Source organism: Anneissia japonica, unplaced genomic scaffold (assembly GCF_011630105.1).
Source record: "Anneissia japonica isolate Jap-2015-1 unplaced genomic scaffold, ASM1163010v1 scaffold287980_len571666_cov165, whole genome shotgun sequence".
In the NCBI taxonomy this organism is placed as follows: Eukaryota; Metazoa; Echinodermata; class Crinoidea; order Comatulida; family Comatulidae; genus Anneissia; species Anneissia japonica.
In genome coordinates, this window is record NW_022720008.1 from 421,246 (window position 1) to 444,212 (window position 22,967).

At 34.0% G+C, this 22,967-nt stretch overlaps 1 protein-coding gene across 2 annotated transcripts in view; it reads left to right on the forward strand.

Annotated features, from left to right (window-relative positions):
- LOC117111172 (dynein heavy chain 3, axonemal-like) overlaps positions 1 to 22,967 on the forward strand; it is an 87,153-nt gene that overhangs the window by 58,527 nt on the left and 5,659 nt on the right. For both annotated transcript variants that reach the window (XM_033254047.1, XM_033254048.1), the window contains 29 exons: positions 1,160 to 1,290; positions 1,539 to 1,785; positions 2,943 to 3,085; positions 3,342 to 3,503; positions 3,636 to 3,761; positions 4,338 to 4,495; positions 4,992 to 5,072; positions 5,815 to 5,998; positions 6,487 to 6,672; positions 7,381 to 7,613; positions 8,178 to 8,515; positions 8,703 to 8,827; positions 9,697 to 9,882; positions 11,305 to 11,472; positions 11,920 to 12,053; positions 12,280 to 12,565; positions 12,851 to 13,018; positions 13,202 to 13,419; positions 14,646 to 14,757; positions 15,153 to 15,509; positions 16,526 to 16,727; positions 17,595 to 17,797; positions 18,942 to 19,046; positions 19,328 to 19,594; positions 19,737 to 20,059; positions 20,628 to 20,785; positions 21,006 to 21,575; positions 22,155 to 22,261; positions 22,798 to 22,941. In XM_033254047.1, coding sequence (XP_033109938.1) covers positions 1,160 to 1,290; positions 1,539 to 1,785; positions 2,943 to 3,085; positions 3,342 to 3,503; positions 3,636 to 3,761; positions 4,338 to 4,495; positions 4,992 to 5,072; positions 5,815 to 5,998; positions 6,487 to 6,672; positions 7,381 to 7,613; positions 8,178 to 8,515; positions 8,703 to 8,827; positions 9,697 to 9,882; positions 11,305 to 11,472; positions 11,920 to 12,053; positions 12,280 to 12,565; positions 12,851 to 13,018; positions 13,202 to 13,419; positions 14,646 to 14,757; positions 15,153 to 15,509; positions 16,526 to 16,727; positions 17,595 to 17,797; positions 18,942 to 19,046; positions 19,328 to 19,594; positions 19,737 to 20,059; positions 20,628 to 20,785; positions 21,006 to 21,575; positions 22,155 to 22,261; positions 22,798 to 22,941 — 5,822 coding nt within the window. The remainder of the gene's footprint in view (positions 1 to 1,159; positions 1,291 to 1,538; positions 1,786 to 2,942; positions 3,086 to 3,341; positions 3,504 to 3,635; positions 3,762 to 4,337; positions 4,496 to 4,991; positions 5,073 to 5,814; positions 5,999 to 6,486; positions 6,673 to 7,380; positions 7,614 to 8,177; positions 8,516 to 8,702; positions 8,828 to 9,696; positions 9,883 to 11,304; positions 11,473 to 11,919; positions 12,054 to 12,279; positions 12,566 to 12,850; positions 13,019 to 13,201; positions 13,420 to 14,645; positions 14,758 to 15,152; positions 15,510 to 16,525; positions 16,728 to 17,594; positions 17,798 to 18,941; positions 19,047 to 19,327; positions 19,595 to 19,736; positions 20,060 to 20,627; positions 20,786 to 21,005; positions 21,576 to 22,154; positions 22,262 to 22,797; positions 22,942 to 22,967) is intronic.

Sequence of the window (22,967 nt, forward strand, 5' to 3'; positions counted from 1 at the left end):
GGCACAAGGGCTGGCCTATTCATAACCCACAGGTGTTCAAGTAATGGGGTATGTAACTAAATCAATTAATTTAGCAAGCAAGACAAAAAAACAAAAACTACAAAATTACAAAACAGATTTGTCTTGAGAGCTCTTTTAAACAAAGCAGTAGACTGGCACTAGCAAATAATAAATGGTAGTTTATTACTAAGGCATGGAGCCGCAACTGCAAATGATCTGTAAAAACACAATACTTCGTTTCAGCTGTCTTTACCTAGAATATTATCTTATTATCAGCCAGTGTAGTCACCATCGTATTCGCTTAACTGCTACTGCTATGCAACCCATCATTTTGATTGTATCGGCCTCGCCCAGTTCAAATGCCAAATACTTTGTTTCCCTAAAGCTAAAACTTCAATTTTACACATGTCTTTCACCCATCAAGGACTGGTTACCTCTTATGATTTCCACACTTACCTTGAATTGCTCCATATAATAGTAAAAATTTGAAAGTACTTGTAAAGTAATTCACAACATCTCTTCCCAAAAACCTAATATCATACTTATACAGTATTATATGTGATTTTACTAGGCACTACTGTCAGGTACAAAGCATGAAATAATGAAAGTATGTTGCTATTCAAAGTTAGTAGGCCAGCACACCACCTCTTCAATTCTCCTACATGAGGACAATTGTTTGGAAGTTTGTGTAGGGTGTCCAGAATTTTTTATTTCCTCATATACTCTTTCATAATACAGTATTAACACTCTTTTGTTACCAAAAATAAACCTGAAATTTCAATGGTAATACTATCTCTACAGAATTGATTATGTTTGTCATGCAGTTAGTGTGCAATGAAATGTGAAAAGACCTATTCAGAGTTTGCGTTATACTATCATGTTTTGAATATCAAATATGGGTACCTCTGTTTCACCCATATTTGGGTTTGATGTAACACTTAATAAGGTGAACTGGGCTAGAAGCTGCTAATACAGAAATTGCACATTATATTTATTTAGTGTATATGTTGTTTACAGTTGGGTGTTATATAGCAAGTATATCTCAAAGCATTGTATATTTTTTGAAGTATATAAACATAGAGGAGATTATTTATTTATTATATGAATAATATGATATAGTAATACTGTATATTTATGCATATAATATTTATTTTCAAAGGTGTACTGGCAAATACATTTCGTGAACAGGCTGCCTCACAAACTGAGGACCGCAAGTGGATTTTATTTGATGGTCCAGTAGACGCCGTCTGGATTGAGAACATGAACACCGTGTTAGATGATAACAAGAAGGTAACAATATAAGAAAAATGTTTCTTAAATATTGAAATATTAAAGAGTCCACATTTTAAAATAATAATATTTCTTAATACAATTTATATCTCTAAATTATTGCAATTAATTTATAATTTTTTATATTTAAGTTGTATATCGGTGGAGGTGTGACTAGATGGTTAAGGTGCCCACCTTTTAATGTCATGATCATGGGCTCAAATCCTTAAAACTACACCTCAAAATTTATCATTTATTTAAACTTTTAGTTATGTCTGATGAGTGGCGAGATCATCCAGATGAACAATAAGCAGAACCTGATCTTTGAACCTGCGGACTTGGAGCAAGCCTCGCCAGCCACTGTCAGCAGATGTGGCATGATCTACATGGAACCTCACCAGCTTGGGTGGCGCCCTCTTAAGACATCCTACATGGAGAATCTACCGCCCTCTATCACAGAAGAGCACAAGGAATTAATCAATGACTTATTTGAATGGTTGATTGACCCATGTTGGGGTTAGTTTTATTCTGTTGATTTGCTTATATTTTATCAGAGAATATAGTTCTTGAGTCTATTTTTTAATATCTGATTGGATTATTCAAAGTACTGTACCAGGATAATTTATTTATTTACTTATTTGATTATTTATATGCATATTTGTTTATTTACATGAGGAAACTTCACCATTTACCAAATTTTACATTTTTGAACCAGGTTTTGCCGATCTCTTCTTATCTCTATTAATTACTGCTTCAGGGAATTTTGTAACAAGATTAACAGTGAGGCTCATTAGTTACGAATAGTTCATAAGAAGACTAGCACAATTAAATTAAAAACCATTTTGTAACTTCTAACATAAGTCATTGATTTTTAAAATTCAAAAGCATATTTATTATGATTTTTATCTGAAATTATAGCTAAGGTAATAAAAATGCCAAATTATTTTGAACAACAGGTTTTTAAAATTTTCCAGCCTGGTTTTTAAATACTATACTGGTAATTTATTGAAAAACAGCAATGCCTGCTGTGATAATGACTCTTAAGTAGAGGTATTCTTCTTTGATGTTTAATTGGATTATTGAGATAAGATTCTGGCAAAACCTGGTTCACCAACCCGCCTGAATGCCCTTTTAAAGGGTTTGCTGGTAAATGGGATAGTAACAGCATGTATATAAAACTACACTACACACTGCAGGTGAAATGGTTTGTTTTTCAGATAGTGAATTATCTATACACATTAATGAATTATCTACCAAGTAGTGTACTTAAATTAATATAATCTAACATGAACTGCAGCGATTTAGATAGAATACAGTAGTGCAGTATTTTATTATATTATATGAAAATTATATAGTATTGTTATAGAATTATATTAGAATGGAAATAAATATATGTATGTCAATATAATCTAACATGAACTGCAGCAGTTTAGATAGAATACAGTAGTGCAGTATTTTATTATATTATATGAAAATTATATAGTATTGTTATAGAATTATATTAGAATGGAAATAAATATATGTATGTCAATATAATCTAACATGAACTGCAGCGGTTTAGATAGAATACAGTAGTGCAGTATTTTATTATATTATATGAAAATGATATAGTATCGTTATAGAATTATATTAGAATGGAAATAAATATATGTATGTCAATTATTCTTCTTTAGATTTTATCCGACATGAGTGCAAAGTATTTATTCAGACAACTTCAATCCACCTTGTGCATTCATTAATGAACCTCTACACATGCCTAATGGATGAAATTGCAGTGTCTGGACAAGAAGGCCAAACTACAATGAGCAACCAACAGGTGAGTGAGGGCAGCACAAAAACCAAAGAGACCATTTTAAAGTTCATTTACTTTTTACAATGATTTTTATAGATATAATTTAATGTCTATTTCATAATTACTTAACTGAATGGCCCGATTAAATATTCCAATTTCCTTTTAGAAACTTAGGCCTACAGTACCTCGGAAATTTATGGAATCGTCCACTCCTTTTGTTAAAATTTTATAATACCATGTAGAAGAAATAACAGAAATGCATTTGTCTTTTTTAAATCAGATAACACTGTGGTTGCAAGGCCTTTTCCTATTTTCCCTTGTGTGGACCGTTGGTGGAACTTTAAACGGCGACAGTCAAAAGAAGTTTGATCAGTTTTTCCGTGTCCTCATCAGCGGCACCAGTCCAGAACATCCAAAACCAAAGAGCATCAAAATCACTAAGGTAAAAGTTGGCAAAAAGTATCTAATACACAGATGACTTTAAAAAAAAATACCGAACTGTTATTAAATGATTAGATCGTCTTTTTCTGTTCAAACTTAATGAAATCCTTCAATTATTTTTTTTCCCTTGCAGAGTAACTCATTCCCTGAGAGAGGAACTATCTATGATTATTTCTTTGAGAAACAATCTAGTGGAAAGTGGACAGATTGGATTGACTACATTGATAAATCTAAATCAGTATTACCAAAGGATGCTAAAGTAAGTATTACTTGACTCAAAATAAAGATGTTAGCCCAAAAGAGCTGCAATATAGTCGAGTAATAAATTTGTAACTAAATAATGATAAGAATATTCACTTTGTAATATCTCGGTTCACAAACCTAAATATTTTTTTTTTTTTTGCCTTTTCAGCACACACGTACACATTAATAATTTTGTTTTATTCTTCCCTGATAGAAGAATGGTAGGAGCCAGGTTAGGGGCTAAAAACCCAAGTGACATTTTCCTGATCCCAAAAACAAGAAAATTTTGACTCATACCCACCAAAAAATATTAATCAATATTTGAATCTTTGTTAATATATTTTATATTTACATTATTACAGTACTTGTAGGCTGTTATAATGTTTTACCTGGGATGGCTGAGACTCAACTGGTGCTGGGTCTCATTCTAATAGCTCCTTGCCCAGCGATGAGGACGTATTCCCATACTGCGATTTGGGTGCTGGCTTCGGGTTCCTGTTTTCTTGTTTTTCTAAATACATCTGTTCATTTGTTTTTGCGCAGATACCCTCAAATTCTGCACGGTAAAAATGCATAACCTTTTACCTTTCAGGTGAGTGATTTGATCATTCAAACCAATGACACAGCTAAACAGGTGTTCTTCTTGGATACTTACCTGGTCCATGAGATACCTTTGATGTTCATTGGGCCTACAGGTACTGGTAAATCAGCCATTACCAACAGCTACCTAGTTGGGTTACCAAAAGAAAAGTAAGCAAAATCATTAAATTTTTTATGCCTAAGAAAAAAATGGAAACAATAAAACACAGTTTTAACCATATAAACTGCTTGCTTAGTCTCATATGTATGTCGTATTATTTTGCTAAAAATGATTAATGTTGAATAATTATTTTAATTGTATATTGGGCAAAAAAAAGATTTAATGATTAAAGACCTGTTTCATATCAACTGTATAGCATTCTCCCTAGTAAAAATACCTAAATGGTGTAGTAAGTTTTATATTAAATAAAGTTCTGCAAAAGATTTGATTTGTGTAATTTAAGGTAAGGTATACAAGTACCGTATTCAATACAGAACGTAGGGGATGAGGTGTGCCCATCTTATACTAAGCCTCGGCATTGTGTGGTAGGGTGGCCAGATCCTTTCGGTGCCTTATTTTTTATTATTATTTTCTTAAATTTTATAAATTATGCATCTTGAGTTTTTAAACATACTTCTACATTCTAAATTTTGTCTCATATTACAGATATTTACCAAACAACATCAATTTCTCTGCTCGTACTTCAGCCAACCAGACGCAAGATATCATCATGTCTAAACTTGACAGGTATGTATTCATTCACTGTGTAAGCTTATCAAATAGTCAAATAATGACTTCCTTTGACTCTACTTTATGTACATATCAATATATTATGATACTAAAATCTTTATTTTTCCCCCCAATTTCATAGGAATAATAGTCAATTTGTTATTTTAAAAGCCATATTTTACAAATATTTTAATCTATTTTGTAAGGCCAGACAAAAAATTGAAAATTTCAGGGAAAAAAAGAGTTTTTCTATATTTTCACTATCTCCGTTGCTGCTTTGAAATCTCCAAAAAATAAGATACCGTATGTATGTTTCTTCCTAATTATATAAATTTAAAGCATTTAACCATCCCATTACCACATTGGTAACATTCAACAATAAAATTATATTTTTATTTTCTCTTCCATCTGGATGACTTTGGCAAAACAATTTGCTAAATACAGTATAAGAAAACAAATTTTTATCATTTTTTTTTCTGCCCTCCTCTGACAATCTTAAAACAAAAAGTTTGCGAAACAAGATAAACAAATTATTGTCTAAGTAGTTTGAATTAATTGACTATTGATGTACCATTGTTCCTAACTAGAAGAACAGCATTCAGTATCCGAAAGGTCCACTGATTAATCTCAGATAAGAAAATATAATACATACTCCAAGTATTGAAATACACGATGGCGTGTATTTCAATACTTGGAGTATGTATTATACTTTCTTAGCATTCAGTATCATACTATTAATTTTTGTGAATTACGTTTTTAGGAGAAGAAAAGGTGTGTATGGACCACCAATGAACAAGAAGTGCATCTTGTTTGTAGATGATCTCAACATGCCAGCCAAGGAGATCTATGGTGCCCAACCCCCGATTGAACTCCTAAGGCAGTGGGTCGACCACAAGCATTGGTATGACAAGAAAGATACCTCTAAGCTTGAGCTGATTGACACAGTGAGTATCCAGGGATAGAATAGTAGAGAATTGAACCAAATTTTTATAAATTGAATACTGAAATAATTTATTGTCCAAAGAAGACGATAAAGAAGGAAATGCATTCGAAAACTGGCAAACATTAAAAATCACAAAACAGAGTACCGAATATTATAATCTATAATATTATAAACAATGACAAATTTAAATGAATTAATATGTACAAAAGAAATCAACTTTATATAAGACATAAAAAAGTACAATACATTGAGAAGAAATACATTATATAATTATTAATTATTAATATTTGACTTATGAAAGTAAACATAATTATTTAAATCAACTAGGACGCCCTCTCTCAATTACAATTACTTTCTGTTGCTTTTTGCGTGGATGGACGCTTGTGTTTTGTTACATGTAAAACGCGGAGAGCACTATCTTGTTATTATAAGATTGTTGGTACTTTCCATTGAGTTGATTGACATTCAAAAATATTTTTATGTGATCAGATCATAGTAGCAGCAATGGGACCTCCAGGCGGTGGCCGTAATGACATCACAGGCCGGTTTACTCGTCACTTCAATATCATATCCATCGATTCCTTCGATGATTCCACCATGACTCGCATCTTCACATCTATCACAGACTGGCATTTTGCCAAAGGGTATGACGGCGCTTTCTTGCGTTTAGGAAAGGTGAGATATAGCTTTGTTTTTTAATTGTGAAATTATGATATTTGCTAGAAAAATATACCTATTGATTTTTAGTAAGAACTATCCGTTGTCTATGAGTAATACATAGGCAATCATCACCATCATAGTCATCAATATCATTTGCCATCATCAACACATGGTATTTTAAATCATTATCACCATAATTTTATTTTCATCATGGTCATAAACATTGTAATCATCATCATCATCATCATCATCATACATAAATAGATACAATTACAGTACTTATATAGCGCTATTTTATAAAGATGACATTTGAAGCATGGACAAGCTCATGCAGTAACTTTCTTCTCCCCTAAGGGTCTCTTACTGTCTGAGAGTACCCGGTAAATTGGCACCAGCTACTCTCGTCTTTCCACAACAGGGACTGTTTAAACCAGTATACCGGGGTAACCCACAACCGGGTTCTTTATAGTGCGCATGAGCCAATTGTGTACACTGGGCCTAAGGCTTGTAGTCTATTTCCGAGAAGACTTGTTCCACCTCAACAACCATAGGCAAATGTACCGTTTGTGCTAGCCACGACATGATATAGACTGTAGACGCCCCTGTCATAACCGCTTGGCCATTCAACTCGCCATGACTCGTCATCATTTTTCTCATGAACATCATTGCTTGCAGTCATAATTCATGATATATATTTTAATATGATTTTGTGATATTCTGTAGATTATGGTACAAGCAACGATGGGTGTGTACAAAGCTGCAATAACCAACTTTCTGCCAACACCATCAAAATCCCATTACGTGTTCAACTTGCGTGATTTTGCACGCGTCATCCGTGGTGTATTGTTGACACCAAGCACACATCTTGTTGAGGACGACAAAGATAAATTGATTCGTCTTTGGATCCATGAAGTCTACCGTGTTTTCTATGACCGTCTTATAGATGAAAATGATAGGTAGGTTTAATTACTTATAAAATTTAATACTTAAATAAAGTTATTTTTCTCTACATGGCCCAGTTATATTTCGTTTTTATAAACTCATTCTCATAATGAGGCTTTTAGCATGGAGCTGTCTGTAAGTAAAGAATAGATTTCTGGGTTTTGGTAGTATTTGAATCTGTGGCATATTTCTAGAAGGGTGTGCATGATGAGGGCGCACGCTCCTCCCAGTCGCCGCCCACACTCGAATTTTTTAAAGCAAGAAAATTAGGCTCAAATAGTTAAAAATCACCTCATTACAGCTTATTTTGCTACCTAACGCCACCCTCACTTAATCATCAAGGCATGCCACTGCTCCATTCAACCCTAGGTTTGGAAAGCAAGCATCGAACCTCCAAGCTTCTACCTAAATATGTGACTATTTCAATGGGAGGTTCCTGTTTTTTGTTTTTCATAATCATCAGTGTCATCAAGGTTATCATAGTCATCGTTATCATATTTACCATTATTTTTTATAAATATTTACAACCATCTTTTGGATGTATTTAAAAATGTTCCTTACACTTCCTTCTTGTTTAGGCAAACTTTCTTTGGAATAGTTAAAGAGATGACCCAGAATTCCTTCAAACAGAGCATAGACAAAGTCCTCAGTCACCTATCCCCAAGCGGCAAGCTCATCGACGACAACATCCGCTCATTGTTTTTCTGTGATTTCATCAACCCTGACTCAGATACGAAGGCATATGATGAGGTGGCGGACCTGAAGCAGCTCACAAACGTGATGGAAGGTTACTTAGCTGAGTATAATCAGATCAGCAAGGCAACGATGAGTCTTGTGATGTTTAAGTTTGCAATTGAGCACATATCGCGAGTAAGCCGTGTACTAAAGCAGGACAATGGACATGCATTGCTCATTGGTAAGAATCGTGTGTTTTTACAGGTAGCGGTAAGTAATCAGAAAAAGACATAAAACTAACTGCTAAGTGGCACCATTCGAGGAATCCGATTTTATAGTTTACCAAAGGTCATTGAAATTTTTTTTAATAATCCTACATTTAATTTTTTGTTTATTTATGTAAATAAGCATTCTCTCCTGTGTTTCAGGAATTGGTGGAAGTGGTCGTCAGAGCGCCACAAAACTGGCCACATTTATGGCTGACTACGAACTCTTTCAGATTGAAATTACAAAGAATTACACCAAAAATGAATGGAGAGATGATTTGAAGAAGGTATGTTTTATATGTTATTCCATCCATATACAGTGCACCCCCCCAATTCGAGATCCCTCTAATTCTAGACCCCTCTAATTCGAGACCACTTTTCCAAAGACCCAAATAACAATCTTCAACCTTTTAACACAAAGCTAGCCTCTTATTGGAGACCAACCCCCAAGACCACCCCAAATTTTCAGGCCCCAAAAGTGGTCTCGAATTGGAGGGTGAACTGTATAGACACTAAAATTACATTCCACTGGCCAAATAATCAAAGTATGTATAAGACAATTATTTACAGAACCTCAGGTTGTTGTTTCCTTCCAACCAAACTATTTTTCATCTGATATTATCTCATCACAAAGGATATTCAATACTTATCTATTTAATACAAATTATAGAACCCCATGTACTCTTAAAGTATTTCATGATGTTTTCATGATCAGAGAAGCCTAGATATTATGCATTTATGATATAAAATGCATTGAAATAATTGAAAATCAGACATTTTAAAGCCAATAATTATCTAAACATTGTTTGGAATTTTAAACCTAACTTACACAACCTTCAAACTACTGTTCTGATTATGTATGATGATTATATTAAATTAATACATAATATTGTATTTTAAAGAGTAGTTGCTGAATCTTATATACTATAACATTTTAACTTCAATGGTATAAATATATGGAAAAGTAAGATAGACTTTGAACACTCTAGTCACCATTATTCCATTAATAATTTTATTAATAATAATGATAATAATAATAATAGAATAATATTCTATATCCTAAATTGTTACATATTTGTTTTCTTTTTTGAAATTATAAAATTTATTTCAATTTAATTATCTACAGCTCATTAATTTCTCACTCGTTAATTCACAGCTGCTTTTGAAAGCCGGTGCAGAAGGGAAACAAACTGTGTTCTTATTCGGTGACAACCAGATAAAAGATGAGTCGTTCGTTGAGGACATCAACATGATATTAAACACTGGAGATGTTCCTAATCTGTACCCAGCTGATGAGAAAGCAGAAATTATTGAAAAGATGCAACAGGCTGCTAGGGTGGAGGTAAATCACACACAAAACTGATTTAAAATTCTTACTCAGAGATGAGATAGTCTGAGTCTCTTTATTTGTTTATTTGACCAAAAATGTGACATGTCTAAATATGGTCATGATAAAATTACAATGAAACATACATTTGAAAATAAAATAAACAATTATCATAACATTTGAACAATTCATTCCAGGGACCAATTAATAAAAAATAATACAAAAAGATAATTGCACCTAAATCTTTCCCAAATACTGAACAATTTATAAAAAAAATCTTTAAGGTTATGTTAAATCAACAATTAAATAATTTAAAACGAATTAAATATATATTGACAAATTAAGGCAAATTGAGGAAAGTGAAAAAAAGAAAATATATACAAATGTATAAATATAATTGAAATGAACACTATTGCATGCAATAGATTTTCCGAAGTGTCCATCAAACTTAACAACTAACCAGGGGTTTAGCTAGAAAAATGATATAGGCCGTCCAAAATGGAAGCCAGTGGCCGTGTCGCTGAGCCGATGGGCGGGCCATGCTCATCCTCGGGAATCCCTACTGAATATTGGTACAAAAACAAAGTAAATTCAATCAATAAATGTTATTTTTATTAAACGTAAATATGATTTAGCTTTAGTTTAATGTAACTCTCGATAGAATATAAAGAATTTGCTAAAGGTAGACCAGGCCCAATTAGGCTAGGCCAAGCTGATTAGGCCAAGCCGTTACGTTGTTTGTAGAAAACCGTTGGAAAGAGGCCATTTTTAATGATCGCAGAAAGAATCCAAATTCGTGCAGTAAGCTGCACACTTGTCGTCCATTTAAATCCATTTATGGCACAGCTAGTTATGTAACGACTTTCATGAAGAAATGTAATAGGCGAGCTTTAGCCCTCTTTAGGTCAGTTTGCGCCCCGATTGCAATTGAAGTAGGGCATTATAACAGAAAACCGGTTGATGATAGAAAATGCAGTCTGTGCAACTTGAATAGCATAGAAAATGAATTACACTGCTTTATTGAATGTCCAATATACAATGATTTCAGATCCCACTTGTATGATTATACTGTTAAAATCAACCCATTCTTTGCAGATTTAACCTCTAATGACAAATTCAATTTTTTAATGAGCGATGGAACCACTGTTATAGGGTAGCTAAATTTGCCTGCCAAATCCTCTCCTTACGGCAGTCTATTGTGTTTAAGTAAATCATATTTATAAAATGTTTGTATATTTTGTTTTTAAAACTTTTTAATCGTGTTTTTTGCATGTGTTTTAAAAATGTCCTGTATTTCACTCATAACCCAGAATTGGCTAATCTCGGTTTTAATCTGAGAGTGTCAAACAAATAAATAACTAACTAACTAACATTATAACCGCCACCTAGGTGAAAAATTGCTCTTAAAAGTCTGTTCTAACTTTGTTGATCTTGTAGGGTAGAAAGATAGAGGCTACACCTTTGTCAATGTACAATTACTTTATTGAACGTGTCCGTCGTAATCTCCATGTGGTCCTAGCAATGAGTCCTATTGGGGATGCCTTCAGGAACCGACTAAGAATGTTCCCATCGCTCATTAATTGCTGTACCATTGATTGGTTTCAGGTAAGCTCAGATTTCTTTCTCATACAAAGGACACTTCTTTGTAGTGATTAGACTATTTAATTTATTGATTACATTAATGGCCTGGTATAGTGCTCACTGCAATAAGTGTTATTTCAAAAGCAAAAAAGGCAATAATACATTATATGCTACTAAAAATATACACCCCCCCCCCCCAAATACAGTATATCAGAAACAAAGCCACACACCATAACATAGTTTTATCAGTCTTTCATACTGGCAAAATGTATGATGAAGTGCACATGTAACTTTACTGGCAAAATAAATTTTTGACAATCCCGTCTACCTGGTAAGTGTCTGTTCTTTGTTATGTTTGTGTCAAAGCCGAAATAAATGAAATGAAAAGAAGAATATATGGTATATTTATAATTACAAGAGAGTAGAATAAGCAGTGGATATTTGATGATAGTTGAAACTTCTTTCTTTCAGGCATGGCCTCCAGATGCATTGCAGATGGTTGCCAACAGGTTCCTTGAAGATATGGATCTGGAAGATGACATTCGGAAGCAGTGTGTCTGGATGTGTCAGCACTTCCATGAGAGTGTCAGGCTAATGTCTGAGACGTAAGCACTATGTGGAAAACATTTTTTTCTTAAAATGAAAAATACTCAATATTTATCACACATACAATCAATGTACAATATCTATGTGTGTTGTATTGTGCTTTGAAACAAATAACCTTTGAAAATTTTTTTGAATACATTTCTTCATCTTTACATGTTGCAAGATTAAAACCTCTTCATTGATTTGTTTAATAAGAAGAATAACCTATATACTGCCCTCTCACAGATTCTTAGACACACTTCGTCGTCATAACTATGTCACGCCGACATCATACTTGGAATTGATAATGACCTTCAAGAAGCTCCTGCACATCAAGAGAACAGAGATCATGAATTTGAAGAACCGTTACCTGATCGGTCTGGAGAAACTGGATTTTGCTGCCTCCCAAGTTTCTGTCATGCAACAGGAACTCACAGACCTCCAACCAGAGCTGATCAAGACATCTGAAGAAACTGAGAAATTGATGATAAAAATTGAACAAGACACTGTGGAAGTAGAAGCCAAGAAAGAGGTTGGTATTGAAGTTCTGAAATATAGAGAAGGTATTATAGGCAGTAGCTTCCTGTTATGTTGTGCTGTTTTGTTCAATAAGCTTTTCTTCAGTATTTTCTTTTGCTTCTGTTTGATTTTATTTTTGTAGTCTTCATTATATTTTCTTCTTTTTTTTCGGAATTATGTAAGGTTTTTTGTTTATCAATTATACCAGTTACCTTAAATATTTTCCTATAACTTCCATTATTCAGTTTTATTGTTAATTGATGTACAGTATATGTAATGTATATTTTTTTGCATGCAGCTTGTTGGTGCAGATGAAGCAGTAGCCAATGAGGCAGCTGCAGCATCCAAGGCCATCAAAGACGAGTGTGAAGGTGATCTTGCGAAGGCACTGCCTGCTTTAGAGGCCTCCATCCAAGCCCTGAACACCTTGAAACCTAGTGATATTACCATGGTCAAATCTATGAAAGTAAGACATGTATCAAAGATTAATCCGATTACAATATTTGTTTAAATATATGTGTATGTAATTTTAATTAACACAGTAGTCTTAAAATGAAAATTTGTTTGCATCTTGCCTGTGTTATTCCCTAGCAAAACCTATACACCTACCTGTGTGTTTAATAAACTTTTAATGTCATTCTATCCTTAGAACCCACCATATGGTGTGAAACTCGTTATGGAATCAATCTGCATAATGAAGGGAATCAAACCGGAAAGAAAACCAGATCCATCCGGTAGTGGCAAGATGATAGAGGACTACTGGGGACCATCTCAAAAAGTTCTTAGTGACATGAAATTCTTGGAATCTCTAAAGCTTTACAACAAAGATGCAATTCCACCGGCAATTATCAAAAAGATTCGCACCACGTAAGTTTATGTTATTGAATTCACCTTATTTACATTTATTACATAGTGTTGAGCTTAGAAAAGCACATGCAGACTATTAAGCAATTAGTAGAGCTCTGCATAGTACACTACATAGTAGGCCTACATCTAAATTTGTTCCTTGAGTCTTTAAAATAGGTCTAGAATATTCCTATTAAACGTTCAGTTTGTTGTGTTTATGAGCGTCCATTTATTCACAAAATTCCTTTATTGTTCATACTTAATATTGAATTTGAAGTAACTTTCTTTGGGTTCTAACTAAGCTTGTTTTACGAAAGTAATTTTCAATTACAATTCAATTTTTATCGTAGTGCGCGATGTATTCGCGTTGACAAAAGAAATGAGGAATTTTTTTTTGCACACAAACCTAAAAAAATCAAGCCAGCGTCCACTAATAGAAAAATTAGTGGACGCTGGGGAATAGGCAAATAACATTGGGAGTTACAGTGTTGACGTCACGATTGACTTATAAAACATATTAATAATATTTATTTAACATTACACTTTTACAACAGTGGCAGCACACAAGAAAGTGGCACAGTCAATCTTAAACTAATGAACAAAGAGGAAAACAACAACTTAAAGCAAAGAACTTAGCTAAAGAAAATACAATTTTGAGTTTAAATAAATCATAAATATTGCTCACCCTCCCCACACAAATAATTTACATAATACACATAAACATGCATACAGTATATGTACACCCTTGTACGATAATTTATATACAATTCCAATTTTTATACTGTCAATCTTTGCTCTCTTTATTTCACTGGTCATGTATCACAGACACTCAGACAGGTTCCACCTGTGGTTGGGTCATTGGCACTGCTGTCATAATTCACTGAGTCAGCGGCGCTGCCTCAAATACCAAACCAGTAAAGACCAACACTGGTGGTGGGTTGCGATTTATATTATCAAAATACGTAGAAACACCAAGAGAGTGTAGTCCCCATCATGGAGCTTGCCCGCTACATGTGAGTTTGCACGAATTGCGCAGGCTCCAATGGTATGATGTAAGATGTAAATTTACCACCTTCAAACCATGTGTAATAAGAGGCATACATACTGTATGGCAGCAGGCATCTTCCACTGGCTGTGTATAGCTTATCATTCTTTGACGCTCTCAGCAAGCGTACTATGCTCCCTTGCTGTATCTATACTCTTTGATTTTACTTACATCTTATCTTTTTTATTATATCCTATTTTAGATACATTCCGAATCCAGACTTTGATCCAGCTGTGATTAAGAACATCTCGGCCGCCTGTGAAGGGCTGTGTAAGTGGGTTCGAGCCATGGATATATACGACAATGTTGCAAAGGTAGGTTTAACTACAGGAGAACCATAGCGCAAAAAAATCATATCAGTTATTCGAGAAACTAATGCGTTCTACTAGATGACAGTAATTTTGCTGATCATTCTACACTTCATCTTGAGAAGGTATTTTAGTTATTTATTTTAGTTTCTTATTTTTTAATTCATATTTCTCATATTAAATTCTAACTTGATCGTAAGTGACAACACCACTAAAAAAATTATGAATTGCCCTTACCCTTTCTAGACGCAGCCACACTCACATTGTCTATCTCATTGAATTAAATCTTTCATTGTTTTGCAAAAGCTGCTTGATGAGCTATTCCATATTTTATTTGAATGTGTGAAGGTTTTCAGATAGATCACATACAGTATATGAACATCAATCACTATGTTTTGCAGATCGTTGGTCCCAAACAAGAGAAGTTAAAGTTGGCCGAGGCTGAACTTGCGGTTCAAATGGAAAAGTTGAACGCTAAACGAGCCGAACTGAAGGAAATCACAGACAAATTACAAGCGCTCAACGACGAGTTTGAAGTGATGATTCAGAAAAAGAAGGACTTGGAGTTCAACATTGAACTGTGTTCGCAGAAGCTGGTCCGTGCGGAGAAACTCATCGGCGGTCTAGGCGGTGAGAAGGATCGCTGGAGCGAAGCTGCTAAGGAACTCGGAGAGAAGTATATCAACATTACAGGTGATGTGTTGATCTCATCAGGTGTTATTGCATACCTGGGTGCTTTTACAGTGGATTTCAGACAGGTAATTAGCATACTTACACTACTAGTTTTGTTTTTTTTTTTTGTTTTTTTTATGTAGAACCAGTAGAATTCTTTTGTTTTGTTATTAAGCACACTGTCATATGTTGACAATAAAAAGCCATTGTTTATGTTTTTTCAGTCAGTTTGTTGAAATGTATGCTTATATAAAAGGTGTCTAACATGTGACCTGTATCAAGTGACTTTATCATTATTATTTAATTGAGTATACTGGACTTGCACAGATACACTCTTTGCTGTGGTGTTGGAATTACTCTTTAAGATGGAATGTGTTTTAAAATATCCCTGTAAAATGGAACGTGTTAAGGTTCATCATGAGTTCGCTTTCCAACTACCCATTCAACTTACCTGGATGTTGGTATTTGGACCTATCTCTTGACGGATGACCAGTGGCTAATAGCACTTCTCCGATAATGGACTAGGGCCTATGTTTAGAGTAATTTTGACCTAGTTTTAGTGTAATTTTGACCTAGTTTTAGAGTAATTTTGACCTAGTTTTAGAGTAATTTTGACCTACTAGTTTTAAAGTAATTTTAATCTAGTTTTAGAGTAATTTTGACCTAGTTTTAATGTAATTTTGACATAGTTTTAGAGTAATTTTGACCTAGTTTTAGAGTAATTTTGTCCTAGTTTTATAGAAATTTTGACCTAGTTTCTGCAGAAAACTAGCACTCCTATCTCAGTAGCCTATAAGTAGAACGAGTAGGATTGTTCTTTTTTGATTGATTGAGCACATTATCTTTTGCTGACAGTAAAAGCTATTGTTTATATGGGCTGTATCAAATTATTTTATTGTTATTTTATCATTATTATTGTTGCTGCTGTTCATGATGCTGCTCATGCTGTGACTGTTGCTATTTTTCATGGTCCTATTGCCGCCATTGCTGCTGTTATTATTATAAATATTTTTTCAATCCTCTTTGTTGTTCTTTTTAATGTGATGATAAAGTAAGTCTTCTCCTTTTCTTCACTGTGAAAATTGTCTATTTATAACCACAGAGGGCAACAGAGGAGTGGCTGACTCAAAGTCAAGAGAAGAAGATTCCCTGCTCAGATAGCTTCTCCTTAAATGCAACTCTTGGAGAACCAGTGAAGATTCGCGACTGGCAGATTGCTGGTCTACCTGTAGATTCCTTCTCCATTGACAATGGCATAATGGTGTCCAACTCTAGGCGATGGCCTCTGATGATTGATCCACAAGGTAAAGTTTTGGGTTTTTTTACTTGAGGTATGAGTGTTAATGTCAACCAAGATTCAATAATCGATAGCTCAAGGAAAGCCTAGGGATTAGAACTACAGATCTACCTCCAATTAAAGACTACCTTTTTTGACTGGGATTTCCATGGTCTTTAGCAGCTTTGGTCTCTAATTAGAAAATAAATATAAAAGACATTTGCTAATATGGGACCACAGAAGCATGATCTTTAATTAGAGTGTCCTGTATTTTTATTTATGAGAAAAACCACTGGTTTTACCAGGACTTTTAACAGGACACTGGGAGTAATCTTAACTACCAATCATTTTACTCCACTCAGTTCACTCATTAAAAGTCTTTGGGGTAATTATTTTCTTAACAAGAGTACAAAACATAATGCTAGGGAAATGGGGGTCAACAGTGTTTTGTACTCTAATGACAATATTTAAATGATGATCTCAAAAGGACAGCAATCATACTTTTATTATGTTTTTTTTTTTTGGATGGAGAGAGAGAGAAGAATGTTTTACTCACGTAGAAATGTTGAAACTAACAATGACCCTAAGCATCATAATATATTTTATATAACATTACTGCATAGGCCTATTTAATGTTTGAAATAATAATAATAATAATAATAATAATTATAATAATAATAATAATAATAATAAATGTGCCATGCAAGGCCTCTATGTGTGGTACACTAGAACACAAATTAACCTGTACATATACAGTACCAAATGATTAAATATATAGTTGACTGCTAAAATAATGTGCTAATTTGGTAATACTCACTGTTAGAGATTTTGATAAAATCAGCTGAAATGAAACAGATTTGCTAATTATTTTAATCATAATTGACTCCCAAACCAGGTCAAGCCAACAAGTGGGTGAAGAATATGGAGAGAGCCAATCAACTTTCAGTTATTAAGTTGTCGGATCCAAACTATGTTCGCACTCTGGAAAATGCAATTCAATTTGGAAAGCCTGTGTTGCTAGAGAACATAGGGGAGGAGCTGGATCCACTGTTGGAGCCTATTCTTCTCAAACAAACCTTCAAAGCACAAGGAGTTGAGGTACAGTGTCTCATGCATATTGTTAATGGTTTGAAAACATAGTACCAGCCACCGCCAGACTTTATAGCGAATTTTAACACTTTTCCAAAGCTCGTTCAGAGTGCGTATGTGATCAGATTGACTTAAATACAAGAACTACAAACAAACATCTTACCTTTACATTGGTACCAAACACATTATTCTAATCACAATCTGTGACCCGTAACAGTAAAATGAAGTGATATGTAAATGATATGATATGTAAATGACATGATATGTAAATTTAAACTTAAAATAATTATTAGAAAATAAATAAACCATTTAAATAATTGGAAAGGAAAAGTCTTAATGAAAGTAAAGATATTAAGGAAAGACTAAGAAAAGGAAAGTTCTTTGGAACATCTTAAAAAGAAACTGAAATAGATAAAGGAAATAATTTAAAATATAGAATAGAAATAAATATTATATTGCTAAAATAATAATTTGAATTAAAATATGACAAATCGAAATAAAATGTTTAATAAATAAAATAATTTATAATTAGAATTAAAATTAATCTTAGACGTTATGAGTTCAGTGAATTGAGGTTTGTTTTAAATTCTGTATTTGCAATTATTTTCCCCGTTTATGGAATTATTTGCTCCCGCACTGATTGTTTTAAAGGCTGACGAGATTTTAATATATTATTATATATTATATTTCTTGTTATGTTAGGTAATCCACTCGATAGTCGATTTTGTAACTTTTGGGTTTCCTGTCTCTTTGTATATTTTATGTGTATTGTACTGTTTTAATGGGGGTTTTTTTAGACGAATAAATGAAATGAAGTCAAATAAAAAAATAAATGAAATTTTTTAATATACTTAACTTTTAATATTTAAATATTTAAAATAATAAAGACTTAATTAAATAACAATTTGACTTGTAAAATAACTTGAATTAATAAATTTAACTTTTTGAATGTAAATTTTATATATAAAATTAAACAACCTTAAAGCATTTGTTTACAGGTTCTGCTTTGGAAGTCATGTCAAGACATTTATGTTAATGCTCACCACCTCTCAACCCTTTGTGTGTTTCCTGAATATTCAGTTGCACCCACTTAAATACTTATTTAATGAGATATTGACCATTGGATTAGAATATTTTTTCTTATTTTTCTTAGTACTTGCGACTTGGTGAAAATGTGATTGAATACTCGCATGATTTCAAGTTCTACATCACAACCAGTCTACGAAATCCACACTACCTACCTGAGATATCCGTCAAAGTAAGTAATTTAAACGCTGTTCAGACTTCCACATTTTAGATGACAAAAACATGTGACATGCCTAAATATGGTCATGATGACTTCACATCATGACTATATATGGGTAAAAGCGACATTTTTTTTTTGTCAAAGAAAATTTGATAGTCTAGACAAAGCTTTATGGACTAATGATGTAAATATAAATGTGATTACTTCTGCTAAAGTGTATTTTGTGAATATATTGATGATCAGATAAATGCCAGGTTTACAAGCATCAATGTTTATTTGTGTAAATCCTGCAGGTTGTTCTTGTAAACTTCATGATAACTCCTCTTGGGTTACAAGACCAGCTGCTCGGCATCGTGGCAGCTAAAGAGAAACCAGAATTGGAGGAGAAAAAGAACCAGTTAATCTTAGAAAGTGCCGAAAACAAGCGTCAGTTGAAAGAAATTGAAGATAAGATCCTCAAAGTTCTCTCCAGTTCAGAGGGCAACATCTTGGAGGATGAAACAGCTATCAAGGTTCTATCGTCTTCTAAAACACTTTCTGAAGAAATCACAGCTAAACAGGTAAAAATTAAATGTCGATAATCCAATTTTAAACTAACCGTATGAACAAATGTTTTTAGGAGCTGTGAGATTTTGATAAACAACGGTATTGTGTTTTACATTACAAAATGCTTACATCTTTTTATTGCTTTGTCAATTTCAGGAAATTGCTTCTGCCACTGAGAAAGAAATTGATGAAACCAGGAATGGTTACAAGCCTGTGGCAGTGCATTCCTCAACGCTGTTTTTCTGCATCTCGGAGCTGGCCAACATCGAACCAATGTACCAGTACTCGCTGACATGGTTTATTAACCTTTACCTCCAGTCGATACAAAACAGCAAGAAGTCCTCATCATTGGAAGACAGGATCGATAATCTGAATGATCACTTCACTGACAGTATTTATCGTAATATCTGCCGGTCGTTGTTTGAGAAAGATAAACTGCTGTTCTCGGTGGTACTGTGTGTTGGTATCATGCAGGGCAGGTGAGTTCACTGCTGATATCATAACTCTGGGTAACTTTCCAGGATTTTATGAAATGTTGTGGAGAGCATTTTGTCCATGAACTAGAAAGTTTTCTAGTAATACATCTTCAAAGTTGTTCTAAAAATGTTAATCATTTATGAGTTGGGACTCCAGGAAATTAATCCTGTATTAGGATTGAGATCGCTATCCCTGATATCATAGCTTTTAACTCTGTCCCGTATTTGTTTATCAAAGAAAAAGAAAAATTATTTTCACAGGTTTGATTCATCAGCTTTTTGCTTCAATTTTCACAATTTCGAACCTCTGTCAAAAAATGAGTTTTGCTACACCTTATGTTGAATAGAACTTTCCACTTAGCCACGCCCCTTGGATATTGTTGCTAAGGTCCCACGAAACAACCGTGTAAAAACATACGCAAACACATGCGTTTGTGGGAAAACGTGTGTTTGTAGAACATGCGCATATTCTTGAACTGTTCTGATAGGTCAGTTGTTAAGTTTGATTGACACTCCAGAAATGTCCTTTGAGATGACTGAGAACATTGTTTTCTTTTTCGAAATTGATTAGAGGAAAGGTCGATGACACAGAGTGGCGTTTCTTGCTAACCGGTGGTGTCGCTTTGGACAACCCATATCCTAACCCCGCTCCAGAATGGTTGTCGGATAAATCATGGTCAGAAATTGTGCGTGCAGATAATTTGACCAACCTCAACGGACTACGAGAAGGTAAGTCTTTAAAATAATTAAGCCTTCGTATGTGTTATAAAAATGTAAAAAACTTAATGTTATAAACATACTACATTTGAAATATAAAAAATATATAGCTTTGGAGCAAAACAGTTGTATTTTCTAGAATTGTTAACTAGCAACTTTTGATTTTTGTGTAAACACTATATTCAATATGATTATTGGAAAAAGAAATAGTCTATTGTGTATTCTGTTGTAGATTTCCAGAATAATGTAACAGAATGGAAGAAGATTTATGATTCCGCGACACCCAATGAAGAACGTTATCCAGGAAAATGGAATGATTTGTCTGGACTATCACGGATGATAGTTTTGCGCTGTCTCAGACCTGACAAGATTGTACCTGCCATACAAGACTACGTCATCGATAACATTGGACAGTCTTATGTAGAGCCGCCAACGTTTGATTTGGCTGGAAGTTTCGCAGACTCTAATTGTTGTGCGCCGTTAATATTTGTGTTATCGCCTGGTGCCGATCCTATGGCCGGGCTTATGAAGTTTGCATCGGATAAAGGATACGTCGGGAATCGCATCCAGGCAATTTCTCTTGGACAGGGACAGGGACCGATTGCCGCAAAGATGATAGAAGATGGATTGAAAACAGGCAATTGGGTAATTCTACAGAATTGTCACCTGGCAACTAGCTGGATGCCAAAGCTAGAGAAGATCTGTGAGGAGGTCATTATTCCTGAAAACACAAATACAGCATTCCGACTTTGGCTGACCAGTTATCCATCAGAGAGCTTCCCTGTGTCCATCTTACAAAACGGTTTGTTTTAACATTAAACAGTTGTAAAACATTCACTCTATTTTTCATTATTAGGTCAAAAAAATAAATTTTTGTGTTGACCACATTTTGGGAAATCCAAAAAATGGGTAGGTCAGTAGGAGACCTTTTTTTTCTTTAAACCAAAAATGTGTTTACGCCTAAAAAGTAGAAAATACACATATAATACAACAATTTTGGATTTGCATCGTGTACCATGCACTAAAATAGGCTAGGCCTCGGCCCCCTGGCCTAGCCGAGACTATATTTCAGCCTTATTAGCTCATAAAAAAAAATGTTGTTCCTTGTATTAAAAAAAAGAAAAAACAAAAATGCGACCCTGAATTTCATAAAATTTTGGGTCGGTCAGGCGTGGCCAACCCAATAATTTTTTTTATTTGGCCTTATATGGTGAAAGTAGTATAGCCACATTTATCTAAAAGTTACTGATAACAGGTAATGAAGAGGCAGCACTCTGAGACTAACTCAAAATGAAGTTCCTGTTATTATTATTTGTTATTATTTAAGGATACGTTAATGGATTAAACCAGATGTTTTTATAACAATCACTCTTTATTACAGGTGTTAAGATGACCAATGAACCACCTAAAGGCTTAAGAGCCAACTTGCTTCGATCCTACCTGAATGATCCCATCTCTGACCCTAGTTTCTTCCAAGGCTGCAACAAAGTAAGGAAAATGAAAATTTTCATTCATTGTAAATCAAATATTATGATTATCCTTCACTAATCAGATTTATGAGTCGGTTGTGACATCATTGTTTTTCAAACCTTGAGCAGGTACTAATTGGCTATAGCGTGCTGGTATATTGCGGGTCATGTGCAAAAGTTTAAAACAAAGTTGTTGTTTACACTACAAAGAATATTGTATTGGTAGTAGGCAACAAACTAAATTATCTTGCTGTACAATGTTGATGAATAAGTAAGAAGCCTTGAGCTGGGCTGGGCCTAAAAAGGTCTATGGCTATGAGATATACTTTGATTGACTTATTAAAAATAGGCATTGTCGATGACAGTCCAAACGGATCATTGTTAAAAACGATCTGTTGTGCGCACGTCTTGGTGTTGCGTTTTCTATAGTATCGCATTAACCTGAAAAGCAAAAAAGCAGGCCATATTTTGCGACGTGTTCCCCATCACTGATAAACTTTATATTTACAATAAGGTTATTCAGTTTGTATATTTATAGCTATTATCTCTTCACAGCCAGAGAATTGGCAGAAGTTGCTGTTTGGTTTGTGTTTCTTCCATGCGCTGGTGCAGGAGAGGCGTAAATTTGGCCCCCTTGGCTGGAACATTCCATACGAGTTCAATGAATCAGATCTAAGGATCAGCATGACTCAAATTCAGGTACGAAAATTAATCTTTTTTTATTA